Source organism: Pleurodeles waltl, chromosome 3_1 (genome assembly GCF_031143425.1).
Source record: "Pleurodeles waltl isolate 20211129_DDA chromosome 3_1, aPleWal1.hap1.20221129, whole genome shotgun sequence".
Taxonomy (NCBI): domain Eukaryota; kingdom Metazoa; phylum Chordata; class Amphibia; order Caudata; family Salamandridae; genus Pleurodeles; species Pleurodeles waltl.
In genome coordinates, this window is record NC_090440.1 from 1195193738 (window position 1) to 1195209538 (window position 15801).

General features: G+C 40.5%; 1 protein-coding gene across 2 annotated transcripts in view; it reads left to right on the forward strand.

Moving 5' to 3' along the window:
- LOC138285054 (receptor-interacting serine/threonine-protein kinase 3-like) overlaps nucleotides 1–12380 on the forward strand; it is a 783148-nt gene extending 770768 nt beyond the window's left edge. For both annotated transcript variants that reach the window (XM_069224506.1, XM_069224507.1), the window contains 2 exons: nucleotides 2914–2944; nucleotides 9628–12380. In XM_069224506.1, coding sequence (XP_069080607.1) covers nucleotides 2914–2944; nucleotides 9628–9878 — 282 coding nt within the window. In that variant the 3' untranslated portion in view covers nucleotides 9879–12380. The remainder of the gene's footprint in view (nucleotides 1–2913; nucleotides 2945–9627) is intronic.
- The last annotated feature ends 3421 nt before the right edge of the window (nucleotides 12381–15801 follow it).

The window sequence follows — 15801 nt, forward strand, 5'->3', positions numbered from 1 at the left end:
TGTCAGGAATCCATGGACTGATGTGAGGAATTGGGTGATGCCAGTGGACTGGTTACTTCTCCGGATACTGGTTTGCTTTCTCCCCATACCATGGCTACAGATGATGAAGCATCATATTCTATGGTGGTGTAGAGGGTGGCTGAGGTCCTGGACCTCGAATTACCTTCATTGGCAATCAAGACATACATCTTGACAGAAGTGCTTCAACCAAGAACTTCCTCATCTGAAACCCTGCTCCATTTTTAATGAAGCACTTACTGATGTCGTACTGGAAACCTGGTCTAAGGTCAGCACAGGAGCTCCTGTGAACATAATAATTGCCCGCCACCATTGCCCCACACCTGGGGCCCGCATTTTCCCTCACCCGAGAGCTTGGTTGTCCAAGCCTCCACCTCCCATGGAGCTTTCCCTGCTGCTCCCCCAGACAGGGAATCCAAGAGGCTGAATATTGTCTCCACTAGATAATGCATTACCGAAGGTAAGCAGCTTGTTCAAATGGACCACTCACCTCCTCCACAAACAATGTAGAAAAGGTTTCGGAGAGTGGGACCTTGGCACAAACCAACTTTTCAAACAAAAAAAACCTTTATGTGCAGCACACACACTTTATCACAATGAACCTATTCATACATTAAGCATCTGTAAACCACATGCATCTTAAACACATATATTCTTCTTATGCCATACATGATGATGGCACAGTATCTCAGTTATTGGGAATGGTCAGCCCTTTTGTTCTTGAAGAGCGACTAGACACTCTTCTCAAAGGAGTGCAGGGTAAAGGGCTGCACTCTTGGTCTCTGAATTACCTGCACCGCCACATAGCCTGGTTTGAGGGGGAGCCGCCACCTTCACTGCCAAACATTGGCAAGGCCAGTAGATCTCCTCTCTGGGACCTATTGGCTTTTCCAATGGCTTTTCATGATACTGTACAGCACTGGAGTGAAAAGGAAAATACTTTTTCCAGATGCTGTGCAACGTTGTTAAAAAAAAATAGAAAGAACGGTGTGAGATTTCCTCATTGCCTTGTGAGCGCATTCATTTCAGTGCATGCTTGTGCCAGCGAAATGCTATTGGCATAATTTTCTTTGCTTTTTATACACCAGATGCCACTTGTATGGGTAAATAATAAAATCAAGATCATTTTGTGCTTTTAAAAAAGGAACACAGGAATGTGGTGGCAGTAAATTAGCAGATGGGGAAGTGGGTAGTGATGCAGAGGAGAGTAAAAGAAGAGCATGAGTGGGGTACAACATGGAGGGTGAAGAAGAAAGCATCATGCAGAAGACTGCAATAGACAGAGTGGCAGATATAGAGGAGCACAGAGCACAGTTGTGGGAGAAGAAGCATCAGAGAGAGCAAGGAGCAATCAAGTTTGAAAGGAATATGGGGAGCGTGGGAGAAAGCACATTAGAGTGAGAACAACATGGTGTCAGAGGGTGGGCGAAGAAGAACCCAAGAGAGAATCAGAGCACAGGGAAGCCTTTGGGGGAGCACACAGGGAAAACATGCAGTCTCATGTAGTACTTAATGAAAACAGAAAAACATAGGGCCATATGTACGAAAGCTTTTTCCCATAGACACAGAATGGGTAAAATCCTTTCGTACATCTGGCACATAGTTCCTTAAACATGATGAATGGAAATTAGCCAAATTAGGAAGATGGTAAAAAGACTGTGCTACAGGGAAGGGACAAGCATGATGGAACAAGAAGAGCAAGGCAAACCATCAATTAAGAAGAAAGGAAGTTAGAGTGACGATAAAGCCAACTAATTGCCATCATTAGGCAGGCTTTAAGCCCACTGTGAGTTCTTGGTAAGCTGGAGCTAATAAAGGGTTCCTTTGGAGATTGAAACTCATACCAATAGGAAACAGGGATGGCTCCTCAGCTATGGTGGAGGAGTGTCACCCCCCCCCCCCACCAGCAGCTGCAAACCTTTAAAAACAAAATGATAATAAACAATGGTTATTTTCGTTTTATTTTTAAAGGGGCAGGGTCCTGGGGCCTTCTTGGGCAGGCCAAACACACATGCGCACAGGGCTTTCTCCAACCCAGCACTGTGTTGCCATGTTGGAGACAGAAGGCCTAGGTCCCAGTCTAACTTGAGCGCCCAGCCAGGGCGCTCCAGCCAATTATAACGCTGCTCTGAGCAGTGTCATGATTGGCCGTAGGGCAGGCTGGGAGCCTGTGACTGGATTGCGCAGAGATCGGCGGTGCAGCAGTGAACTTCAGGCAAGTTTAAAAAAATATATATATATTTTTTTTTAATTTTATTTCCCTTGCCCTGCTACTTTGCCCAGTTGCCAACCGCGACTGATAGGAAAGTAAAAATATGGAGCACCTCCTGCAAACTTGCATGATTCTTAAGTTCACTGAAGAAAAACACAGAACTAACAAGCGAAGATGTGCATAGGACAATGAAGTATCATTTTTCGTGACAACACCAATGCCATGTGAAAGGCATTATTTTCATCCAATAAAATATGCTCCTGGCATGTCATAAGAAAATATATGTATTTTGGTAATTTGGTTCAAAAGTTATTTTAAAAATGCATGAAATCAATCATGTATAAAGTACAAAACTGAAATCAAACGAGCTAATTTAAAAATGGTAAACGTGTCAGGAATTGCACAGAGCTATTTAACAAAAAAACCTCACATTAATACTTGTTTTTTGCTGCAGTCTGCTTTTTGATATTTTCCTTCTCAATATACAGTACCCCCACCGTAGTCCCGCAGCTCATCCACTGCAGAAACTGTGTACTCAAACAATGAGGAATACTAAAGGGATCACTTTCAATACTCGGCAGGTCACGTGCCCTGGTGTTTATCACCATGACCTCAAATGCAACACACACATTAACGCAGTACACAATTTGAGAATAGACTGACGATTTTTGTTTCTATTGCAGGTTAACACAGGATTCCCTGGAACAGGATCAAGTGAGTCCCTTTTTGTTACCATACTGTCGTATTGGTAGTTAAAGAGCTCAAACCCAGATCACAGACCAGTAGAATACTAAAGATAAAGCTGGGGGTTCAAATCATGTACATTGGCGCTGTGTTTATTTCTAAATCATTATTAGTTTCTTACTTTGAAGAAAATGTATAATATGTCAACTGGGAACATCACATCCAATGCTTCTCCAGTGTATTTTCTCTGTGCTTTCCGACTCTCTATTCCTCAGAAGTGATTGTGATTCCTGCACGCACCAAATCAGGGCTTGAAAATCTTCTCAAAACAAATGTGTTGCCTCTTACTCATCCATCAACCTCCAGACTTTTTGCATTGACTAAGCCTAGCCCAGTCCAACTCCCTTTCTGCCTGTTTGAAATAAACCGGAGGCCACCCTTTTTGGAAGATGGCTTCTGTTTTCACTGTCTCTGTTTCCTATCTGGGTCATTTTTATGCTTCTGTTCTGACTGGCATTAAAACAGGAAAATATTGACGTTCGTCTACAGTGTGTATCACAGAGCACCATCTTCAAGCTATATATTCAGTGCATCAGTTTATTCTAATTCGCTGATTCACAAAAGGGTTAAGAATGTTTAGGAATTTCCATCTAGTGCACCCTTCCCATAGGGCAGTTCAGCTTTGGTCAAGACTCCTGCCAGTATTAAAGAGAGGTCCTGTACTGCAGGTGGCTATTGACTTTATAACAGGACGGTGCCCTGCACGTTTAAGCAAAAGGCATTTGCAACCAGTTACATGCAGCACTAGTTTTGGGAATGTTCATATGTCCTGGAGTGAGGGTTGCAACCCTCTTCCTGGATCCTTCTCCGCCGGTGCTGGAAGTATTCCCTGTGAATGCATGCAGTCAAGATTATCTCCTGGTGAAAAACCAACCACTTTCAATACTAGACCTGCATAACTGGAGAACCTATTTAAGACTGACAAGGTTGTTATGCTACCGTGCAAGGAGGGATCCAGCTTTTAAACATCCCTGACCACGCTGAGCTCATATCAGATACCTTACACCAGAGTTTGTGTCTCCATCCTTCAAATGTACCAATATCTTCATAATGGCATTACCTTGCCCTAAGTAAGAGTAGAGAAAATCCACAGAAAAAACAAACCTCTAGTTGTTTATCCAAAATGCAGCATACATTGATAAATGGTGTACTTGTTACATTTATTCAGCTTGCTGTACCATTACCCTCATTAGTGTTCCTCCTTTAGATACTGATACTTTGTTTACAGTACAATGCAATGAGCATCATTTCACCAACCACTCCATTCTGCTTTGTAGAACGGAATGCAAGCCTTGAATTTGCTCACACCTTTTAAGCCTGCTCTCAGTACTCTTTGAGACTGGATCCCTCTGGCACTTATAAACAAATTTTGGCCACAGAATAATCAGTTTCGGAGCAGTCTATTTTGGCATAATCACAACCCCACTCAGATCCTATTGTCTATTTTGCCTTAGATTCTAAATACCACACTCTGAAAGACGGCCCCTTCAACTTTTGGGAAAACCTCCCAATCAGAAGCCCAGCTCCTTCTCTGGTTTTGGACTAGGAAGCAAATGTTTAGGAAAGTCAAGTAAAGAAAAATGACTTGAAATATTCTCTTACCCTCTGCTAACTTCACATACTGGACATTTCTTTACCAAATTCAAAAGCTATTACTGCAAACAAAATCAGGTTATCAAACACCCTGTGCGGGATTAACAGTAGTGAGTACTACAAAGCATCTGGCATGGTACCTACAGTCATGTCATAATGTTATATCTGTATGAAATGCTTCGCCTTTAGTAACAAAATATCCATTGACAGAAGTACATTTTGGCAACAAGGAAAATCATCACTAAATTTACAAAGATCAGCATGAATTCTTATTGAATGATCATTTTTAAATACATTTTGTAAATGACAACATTTTGCCCCCAAACATTATCCACTTAGAAAAAATAAGTTTTGCTGTCAAATGCGAGATTTTCGTGTAAATAAGAAAATGTAATTCTTTCAAACAAAAACCTTGTATTTAAAAAAAACCAAACTATTTTGACTATTTTACTGAGTAAATATACATTTGTGTATCAGCTTGTTAGTTTATCAAATACGCCCACATAAAGATGGCTCTCTTGATCAGCTTCTACCTTCTATTCCCAGGTATGAAGTCATGTCTTCCTTAAATGGCCACCCATAAATGAGGGTGCCATTATACCATATTATGCCACAGACGCCATTATGTCAATGATGGATAATGATGTGGACGCTCACAATAAGCCATTGATGTCAGCTATTGTTCCAATTCTAAATATCATATATGCCAAGGATGCCCACAGTATGTTAATAATACTGATGACTATGCAAGGTATGTCCTCAATTATGGTCAAGGATGCTAACAACATACAGAGAATGGCCATCATTTGCCAGGTCACTAGCATGTTAGGACTGGACACCATAATTTTAAGGATCTCATCATTATGCCACGAGTGGTCACCATTATACAAGGAACAGCCACCATAGGCAAAAGATGCTCAAAATATGCCAAGGGTGGCTATAATAATGCGTGTTTTGCGGGAAAAGTAATTTTTTAAGTGTTTGTTCCTTCCCAACTACTTGTGATGCATGCATTATGAGCACTTTCCAAAAGGAATGTTATCACTTTAATTTTTTGCCAAGAGACCCAGCACAAGTACCTCCTCTCTTGTGCAGTGGCCGATTCCTTGGCCATCATCAATCATCCCAGAACAATTTGAATATGTTTTTCAGAATCCTGAAGACAAGCGTTGTGGGTCATTAAGCCTCCATTTTGCAAACATGATGACTCTCTGTCAGGTTGAACAAATGTCACACTCATGTTTTTGTAAGGCAGCAAGATGCTTTAAATGTATCAATGCACAAGTGCTAGTCTGCCTGAGCCAAGCTTTTCTGGGTTGAAGATTTTACAGGGCTGAGAGCACAACATTCTCAGACTGGCAACCCTCTGAGGTCCCCTCCTGCTCATGACAAGTAGGAGTGTCGCTGATAGGCTAAGACCTGGGCACTTCAGTTTTAAGCCCTGAAGTTCCCAGAGCTGACTGTCTTTTCAGTAAAGCCTCATCACAGAGTGGGGTAGGGTGTGGTTAGCAACTTTAACTGACACCATTCCACTCTGTGACAAGTTAGGAAAGGCCCTTGTGTCATTGGGTGACCGATGACAAGGTCAGCCAATGATAGAAGGTGTCAGGATCTTCTGGTGCCCCTTCCTTCCCTGAAGTCCCCAGTATCCATTGGGGCAGTTTATGCTGCTCCTTCCCAACATCCAGTGTCACCACAGCTGCTGATAAGTGCTTGTTGAATGTGTGTATTGTATGAATTACCTGATTTAGAGTTTGGCGGAGTGGGTGTTCTATTGCAGTGGCAATGGCATACCCTCTCTGCCATTCTGAAAGTCTGCCTGCCTCATTTGGGGCCAAACAGACCTTCAGTATGTTGATGCAAAGACTACTCCATCTCTGCCGCCGGCTTAAACCACTAATGGCTCAACAGAGTAATGGCTGTTAAAGGTTTTGCCATTTGTCCGCACGCAGTATTTTAAATGGGCAGACAAATATCATGCTTTCGCTGACTGTCACTGCCAGATAAAACCTAGTGGTAAGGGGCAGTGAAAACTGCAAAATGACCCCTATGCTATGAGAAGAAACTCCCATGGCTAGGGGGTCATTGCTTTTTTTTATTTTCACACACACAATTACTCTTTTAGATTTTGTTTTTGAAATTTAAAAAAAGTAGAAAGTTTACAAAGATCTTGTTGATGGAGCTGTCCATCAAACTTTTACAGTACTTGCAGGAATTTCTGTCACAGTATTCCTGTAAATGCAAAAGATGTCTGCTGGGCCAGCAGACATCATTAAAGTTTTGCGGGGAGTACTCTCACCAGAGTAAGAGTAAAATACTTAATCCATGTTCCAAAGTCTAAACTATGCCCCTAGTTTATTTTTCATTTATATTTAACACGTATGTTGCCTTTTGAGCCATGCTTACAATAGTGCTTATTGTGGGACACATCCCCATTTGCAGTCTAGCCTGTCTGCTTTCTTTGATATGATTAGTGCTTTAGTTTAGCGGGTGGTTGCCAGTGGGGGCCACCGGCACTCATTTTTGGGGACCGGCACTTATTTTTCCTCTTTGGACATTTCACAAGAGCTAGAGAGGGAAAAATGCATAAGGGAAAGTAGGAAGAAGAAAAAGACAGAAAAAACACTTGCGAAGGGGAAAGCAGAGACCTGCAAGAGTAAGATCAAAGGGAAGGTAGTCTCTAGTAGTGGATTAGAGAGGCAAGAGGTGAACTGAAGACTGCACAGCTTTGGTAATCAGCATGCTCCGGGATTCTGGGAAGAGAGTTGCGCACCAGCACTTTTTAATTTGCAAATTAGGCACTGAATATGATGTATTTCAAGTTTTCTGTTGTGTATATATTAGGAATCCCAAAGATTTTGCTGCCATTTGTGGACTCGCCTGTTTAGTTTATATGCGAGAGGCTGTTAAGGTGGTGTTACGTATGGTAAGCATAGCGCCAGATGACACTTGGAGCCTGTTTACTATTTGATTGAAGGATTGAGCTAGGTTGGACTTTAAAGCCATGAGTCCTTGATTATTAGAGTATTCCTACCCCTGAAAAGGGTCAGAATTCCGAGTTGAGTGGTATTTATGGCCCTTTGTAAATTACCGGTTTCATTTAGTGCCTCACCCTTTGTTACATTTTGTCAGATAGTTGGGTTTTAACAGGGGAAAACTATATGGTATTTATTATGACATGCAGATTTTGACTTGGTAAGTACCAACATATACATGTTATTCCCCCAAAATACACCTGACAAATTCTGAATCCTGGGAAGTCGGATTTTATTTGGTGTGATAAAAAGCACATACTCCTTCAACCAACTCGGAATCTGGGCCTAAGACCTGGAGATTGACTTCAAAACATAGGTATATTGCTAATGGGTTTGGGTTGGAATATTTTGTTCCCTCATTAACAGAAGCTGGAACAAACCGTGTGGTATTCCAGCAGACTGCTGACTTGAAGAGCCTACCTTGCATTTCTGAAGTAGTTCTATTTATGCTGCCGAGGGTAATCTTTAAGAACTGTTTGATTAGAATACTGCTTTTGTTTGATCAGACTTTGAGATTATGAGATCTCCATTTGCGATTAAAGGTATTGATTATATGATTGTACTTCTGAAAATGTAGTTGTCCTTCTCCAAACACATTTTCTGGTGTTTGTGGGAGGTAAAGTGAGGTTGTATAATAACTTTTATAAGAATTTTTCCTGCTTCTAATTTTCTTTTTAGTTTGTTTGATTAGACCGCATTGGTAGCCTGTACTTGTGGGCAATGTAACAACTTAGACAAGTGTGTGAAGAGAAATGAAAAAAAGTAATACTAAACCCCTTGGAGATTTGAAATCAGATACATGAAGAAGGGTGGCAATAAAATGGATAGTCATTTTTTCTTGGTGAACAAAAATACATCATAGTGTTTACAAATGCTAACTTTGGTCTTTTTAAGGAATGCAAGCACTATACCAAAGCCCTGATTCTAAGTTGGCCAGAGTTTTCTGACTCATGCGCAAGTTTGCGCAGGGGTTCAGAATTTCGCGGTGCATGGAATTTACCACACCTAGTAATTACCGGGTGCAATAAAGCCCCCCCCTTTGTTGAATTTCAGTAGGTCAAACCTGCCAAAATTTAAAAGGGTAAAAGAGTATGGTGTTTAGAGTGAAATTCTGGTTGTGTCGCGCTAAGTACCAAGGCCCATATTTAGAGGATTCTGGTGCAGCAGATCACTGCAAGTCACCTTGCTGTGCTGCATCATAGGGGAAGGGCAGGAATATGCCATATTTAAAAGAATACAGTGCATTCCTGTCTTTGTCCCTGCAATGTTTTTATTTTGGCTGCCTAGCACCAACGCAGGCACCCTTGCACCATGGTGCAAAGGCTGCCTGCATTGTAAGGAAGAATGTTTTTATGCAGGAAGGAGCTACTTCTTGCACGAAACACTCCCCTGAGAATACAGCACACATACAGTGAGGAAAAAGTGAGGAGAAATAAAGGTACTTCTCCTCGTTACACCTCACCTGGAAGCTGTAGCATTTTGGTGCATTCCCAGGTCCACTACTACTGATAAGTCTGGGAATGCATCTAAATCCATGGATATTGCGTGGGAACACCCACGCTACATCCATGGAACAGCTTCTGGGGTAGAGTAACACAATTCAGCACATTGCACTGCATTGCCTTACTACAGGTTTATCAAGCCATTCAGGGCCACGCAAGGTGGCTTTCCGTGGCTTCATAAATCTAATTTTGGAGTTGAACATGCATGCATCACGTTACATGGTGCAAGTGTGATGCAACTGGGCTTATAAAAGAGGCCTAAAGTTCCAAATTTGGGATAAATGGAATTTATCACATTTGATAAATTCCGACACCCTCTCCCCTTCTCCCCTCAGGAAGACAGGTTTTATCTGGTAAGGCAAATTTGAACTTCCTTATGATCCACTGATAATCAGGACCATAAAGTTGCAACTACCACATAAAAAGCGAGAGTGGTTAGAAATGAGGATACCTAGAGCAGGGCTGAACTACAAATATTTAAAAAAAATTGAATGGCTAAACCTAGTATATTGTTGTTTTTCAGAGGTGCAGTTTCTGAAGAAGTATCGGCCAGAAATCATCAATGCAATATCAGTGGTGCAGCCAGTGGTAGACCAGCTGAAACAAGAAAACATTATCAGCAAAGAGGAGCACCAGACGATCCTGTCCAAAGACACAGTTTCAGATCAGAGCAGAGTAATGTTGGATCTAATACATAAGAAGGGGGAACCTACAGCGGAAAGGTTTTGTGAGTTGCTAATTGCAGCCGAGCCAGACCTTTTAAAACATTTGTAGTAGAACTAATGGGGTTCTCACAGTAACATGAGGCCTGATCACTGTTGCTTTGTGCATCTTAAGACATTTCTGGCCACTGATGACGAAGGCAAACCAATACAAAATGGTATATTTACTACATCTTGTGAAATATGCAGGATACTTTAAAACTATAGGGAAGGACTAGTTCAGGACACATAAAATGTTAAGGTACAGTAAACTGTTAAAGTGAACGCCAAAGCCTAAATCAATTTTAAGATGTTAATGTTATGATTTTATAAAGTAAGATTCCCCGTGCCTGATTTTTGAATCGATGATGAAATCCTCAAGGTGTGTTTGGAGAAAGAATGGTAAAGATCAACTCCATGTCATATCAGCAACTCTAACATGTGGACCTCAACTACTAAAGGTTTTTGAAAAAGCTTACAATGAAAAAATAGTGACTTTAGCTAGGCAGAAACTAAATATTAGTTCAGTAAAAGCAAAAGTAGTTATACTGAAAAAAGAACTTGGCAATCTCCTTCACAGAGGAGAGGATAATAGAGAGAACGCTCCTTACATAGTTAGAATATGGATCCTTATGCTCGGAGTGAAGGGACTGGCGAACAAAATATTTGCTGTTAGTAAAGGATTAGATTAAATGGTTTTTGGACTGCATACCTACAACAAAAGTACAACGATAAGGGTGTGCCTGACAAATTTGAGGAAGTACGAACAAAATAGATATTGCCATCCAGAAGGCAGATTCAAGCAAGACTAACTTTTAAAGAGTACTAAAAGGGAGAAACCTGACCTTAAGTATTTACTGTTTAAAGATCAACAGATAATCCATATACGAAGGATTTTGACAAAATTATGTATTTTTTCGAAGAAAAGGCAATAAAAATTGATTAAAAAAAGTTTTCGCTGAAATTCAATTCCTCACTTGCATTAGCCAACATATATTGATTCTGTCAAGTCCTTTTATAGTCCCCATCATCTCGGTCTGATATTTTGGGAGCCTACTTCAAGAGTGGCATTGACAAATGCCAGATATCTTTCTGTGGCAGCTTTGGACACAGTCATATAAGATAACAAGCAATAACTACTATATGCAGTGTTTAAATTTTAAAATAGTATTAATGGGAAACTCTGCTTCCACACGTCTCCTGCTGTGTAATGCTTGCACTTCACTCCCAGTCTGAGCATGACAACCTGCTAATGAATCTTCACAGTTACTTTGTAGGGAATTCATGTACATACTGCATTTTAAATATGATGATTGTTGTGGTTTTAAGGGACAAAATCCGCACTAAATTACTAGGGTTAATGCATAATAATGAACAGGAGGACAGCTGGCATAGTACCAGATTTTCACTTCTCAGTAAAAAGGCTGATGCTCATGGCAGGCTATTGTTGGTTTCCTTTACAAAACTCTAGTGTCATATGCAATGGGTGTGTTAAATGGGGACATGGGGGAATGGGATTATCCTCAGATCTCATTAGAAGAGTGGTTCTGCTATTAAATATGTGATTGTGACCTATTCATTTTTTTGTCAATGAAATTAATGACATTAATTTCCAGCAGCAGCAGCTAATGCCTCTAGTTAGAGATAGAATTTTCCGGTAATGTACAGGGACCCTCATGTTGGAACTTTAAAAGATGGGTATTATGATAGATAAAAAACAAGAATGGTGTCAGGCCCCAAATTTTGGCAATCTCAGATATCTTTATAGATGGTTTGGTACCTATCACCACTGAGATCCATATAACCCACATCACAGAATGATTTGAGGTATTCATGAACAAACTCTCTTGTTGGACAGAAGAAGCTGTTGTATTCTGAACATTACACAAAACATTCTGGAGATAACACTGGAGAGGAACAATGAAAAGTAAACACACTGATTCATATTACAAAAATCTAATTTACATAAGAGGGCTCTGAACTCAATTAAGAAGCACTTGCCAAAACTCTCCCAGGGATAGTTAAGATGCTGGGGTGGTGTTTGCTGGCAAATGCTTCTGTTGAGTGAAATGCAGGTAGATTTTGGCACTGCATTATCAAAACTACAGGTTTTGTGCAGCTGAAATGTGGCTGCTACCTTTGACATCACAGTGACCATCTATATGTGACGAGTTTGTATTATATTTTGTGAAGCCAACAAGGTAGTTGTAACATGGTGAACTAAAAACCTATATGAAGGTGCATTCAGTGTAGACTATGAATCTAATGTAATGTGGTAGAGATATTTTGATTTAATTATAATCATGTGTTTTGATTCTATATGCTTCCAAAAGAAGTAAAGAGGTAACTTTCACTGAAACAATAATGAATATATTAATTAATGCAACTAAATGTAATGTACTAATGTTGGAAATTGCAGTTCCCCATTATAGATGCTTGAATGTATTAAGAACGTTATTTCATTTTATATTTATTGTAACATGAACTATAACAAGAATAATTCATGACGAGTTTATGATTTTACCCTTTACATGTGTTTTATTTGATAAGAATAAAGTGTGCCATTTTAATTCTATTTTGCTTTAGTTAGACATGTATTTGTTAGGCCTCAGACTTTCAGAATATGAAAAGCTGATTTCTTTTCCTAACATGTCATTTCTTTCAGACTTAATTCCCATAAAACTTTAGGTTGGAAATAGATATCCTATTGTTTTATGGATAGAGAGCCTGAGAAAGTAACCTTGAAATTGGAACACTAAGAAACCGAAAACATGAATATTTCAAAATTGTTTCAGATCGTACATAAAAATAGAGATGGATGCCTTTCTCATATTGGTAAAGGGACTCTTTTCTGATGTTGCACATGACTGTCATATGAGGGATTATGATTGAACAATTGAACCTTCTTATTCATGTGGTGTGATGAATGGACAAATCAGCGATCACTTTGGAATTTAATTTACCTTTCCCCAAATGAATTTGGCTCAGACATGATTGTACTTTGAGAAGACTCTTTCCTTGGGCTTTGATCCTTGCCCTCACCTTTCCTAAGGCTGAGATGAGAAGTCTTAGAATTTTTCCCTGACCCATGAGAAGACTCTTGACCGAGCTTTTGAAAACTGATACCTTCTGTTTTTAATTATATATGCCAACTTTAGTTGGCTTTATCCTGCCCCAGATGTCATTTTGTCAAATTCTTTCTGTCCTTTATTTCCTATTTACTTTTTGTTCCTATCTTTTGTAGCCCAGCACATGTCAGTTAGTGACTTGTCACTTTCATGGATTTCTGTGCTTAATCAATTAAATTGGATTGTTTGGATTGCCTTCATGCTTAGAGGGACCGGCTAGTGTTTATTCTCAGAGCATCAGGTTCTGGTGCTTATGTGTTGTGTTGTATTGTATTAATTGATTGCTTAGTCTGTTGGATGTTAATCAAGCTTCGGCTGTTCCAACTTCTTGGACACCTGATGGTAATCTTGTATTTTTATACTATTGTCTTGAGGATTGTCTATAATAACCTGAGTTTGTTATAAAACCCTTTAACTGTATTACATACTTGGGTTTTCCTTGCGTGGACACATTTGCAATAATGTTAACTTTAGATGTTAATTTGATTGTAATGTTATTTATTTTCCCTTACCCTTATGGTAGGGTGCAAACATCCATTAACCTCGTTTAGAAATACTCCACCACCTGTCAATTCCAAACAAAGCAGGATGGATTTTATTGCCAAACCTTATTATTTTAATGTGAGGAATTGGGTGTATTATATAGTAGGGCCGTGGGTCCTTATCATGGAATACACTTGCAAAAACTGTCTTGGGGGCAATCAGGTTCATTTGAGCAACCTTCAGCTCAACTCTGGCTTTCTAGCAGCAAGGTGGGCACAAATGAACTTAGCATATAGCATTTAACAGTACCAAACAACGGAATAAGAAAGTCACATAACATGAAAGGACAGCGACAACAATGCACAAATATAAATGTTTTAATGCAGTTTATGGACCTTGATAAGCAAACTCCACCATAGGGTTACGAAGGTACAGATTTTTAAAAGGTATTATCACTTTTTAATCCAACTGCAAACAAGCATTGGTCAACAAAACGTTTTGAACTTTTCAAAAGTATGTAAAGGTTAGTTTAGCAACTCCGGCCCAGTTTGGGTGACCAAATCGTACATGATAAATGTCTAGGATGGGGGAAAATGGAGTAGATTTGGACAGTTATCTGGCCACCATAGCATTTTCCAGTCCAGTTCCAAACTTTACAACACAACTGCCGTAGACTATAATGGAGTGGTTTTTATGATGGAGGGTGAAAAGATGCTCAAGAATGCTCAGGTTGGTGTGCAGAAGATGGGGTTGCCCTGTTGGTGGTTTCTCGGTCCACGGGTGATGTGGGGCAACTTTGGCTACAGAGGTCTCACAAAGTCCTCTTCAAGACAGTAGAAGAACTGCTGCTGTTGGGCTACTGGTCTCTGGATACAGCGCTTGGAATGAAAATCTTTGGTGGAAGCTAATGTCCCTCTTGGGTGACCAATCTGGACTTTGACAACACCCCTGGGTCTGGTTGACTCTGGAGCACCCTTCGGCCATTGAGAATCTGTCACTTTGGTTTCTAACTCCTTTCAAAGTGTATGTTGAATTAACTATAACCAATTGACAAGTATTGACTTACTTATAAGTCCCTAGTATATGGTACCCAGGGCACCAAGGGCATGTAAGACAGAGTCTCCACCCAGGGCTGCAGCACTGATTGTGCCAGTGTGTGAGACAAAGTACAAAATGGCTCCCAGCCTGTCACTACAGACTCCAAAGGCAGTATTTACACTGCCAGTTCAACTTTGCCATTTACAGCAATGGCAAAGTTTCCCCTTCTCTTATCAATATATGTAAGTTTCACCTTAGGAAGTCCTACCAAGCTCTATGGCAGGTAGGTGTATATTAGTAAGTAGGACATATATTTTTATATATGTCTTAGCAGCAACACCTCTAAATTGTTGTTTTGCTGTGGAAAGGTTAGTAGCCCCTTTGACTAGTAGAAAGTTACTAATTGGCACCACATCCTGGTTAACTTGTGAATGGGACTACCTAACTGTGTACTGTAAGGTATCAAATTAATTGTGGCATTAAACAGGACCTGATGCCCAGGCTGAATTTAATGGATGGTGAGCCATATGACTCTTGGAGTCCACTTCTTTGTCCTGGGTGCAAGAGAGAGCACAGGTCTAGTCTTTTAGAGCTCTTCTGAGGCCGCAGAGAGCGAGTTCAGTCCTCTTCTGATCATCCTCAGGTGCAGTAGTGTTCTGAAGTGCATGCCTCAATGTGCCACATTAATGCCTGGCACAAGCTAGTGATTTGGAATGATTCCTGGGCATAGCCCAACCAGTGGGCTAAAAATTCCCAGGGTCATACCTAAGCACTTTTGGGTATTTTCAAGATGGCAAAAGTCTTCATCCACACTAAACTTAGGCTCTGAGTTCTGGGTGGGTGCATGAGGAGTATACAATGGTAAATCTAGCGTCCTCTTACATCTAACACAAAAATCCAGTGTAGGACAGTCACTGTGCCCCCAACAAACCCAGAGACAGAAGTTTGGTGGAAGAAAGCAGCGGGTTCCATTAACCAGGCAGTGGATATACAATAATTGTTTTAGCATCCCGTTTTCTGTAATTTCAAGTGTTTCCCCAGTTTTATATGTAAACCCATCAGACCTGTCAAGCAGGAGTTCACATTGAAGCAGAATGTGGCACTGGAGTGTTGAAAAGGATGCTCACAGCAACACCCGGCATATTCTGTCAGGATCAGAGGGGTCACCTCTGCCCATCCAGGTTAGCCTATTTTTTGGCTTCTAGATAGCAATTTGCACCATCTTCTACACTTATACAAATGCTAATTACTGACTGGCAGAAGTGTAAATCCAGTGTAGGACAGTCACTGTGCCCCCAACAAACCCAGAGACAGATGTCTGGTGGAAGAAAGCAGGGGGTTCCATTA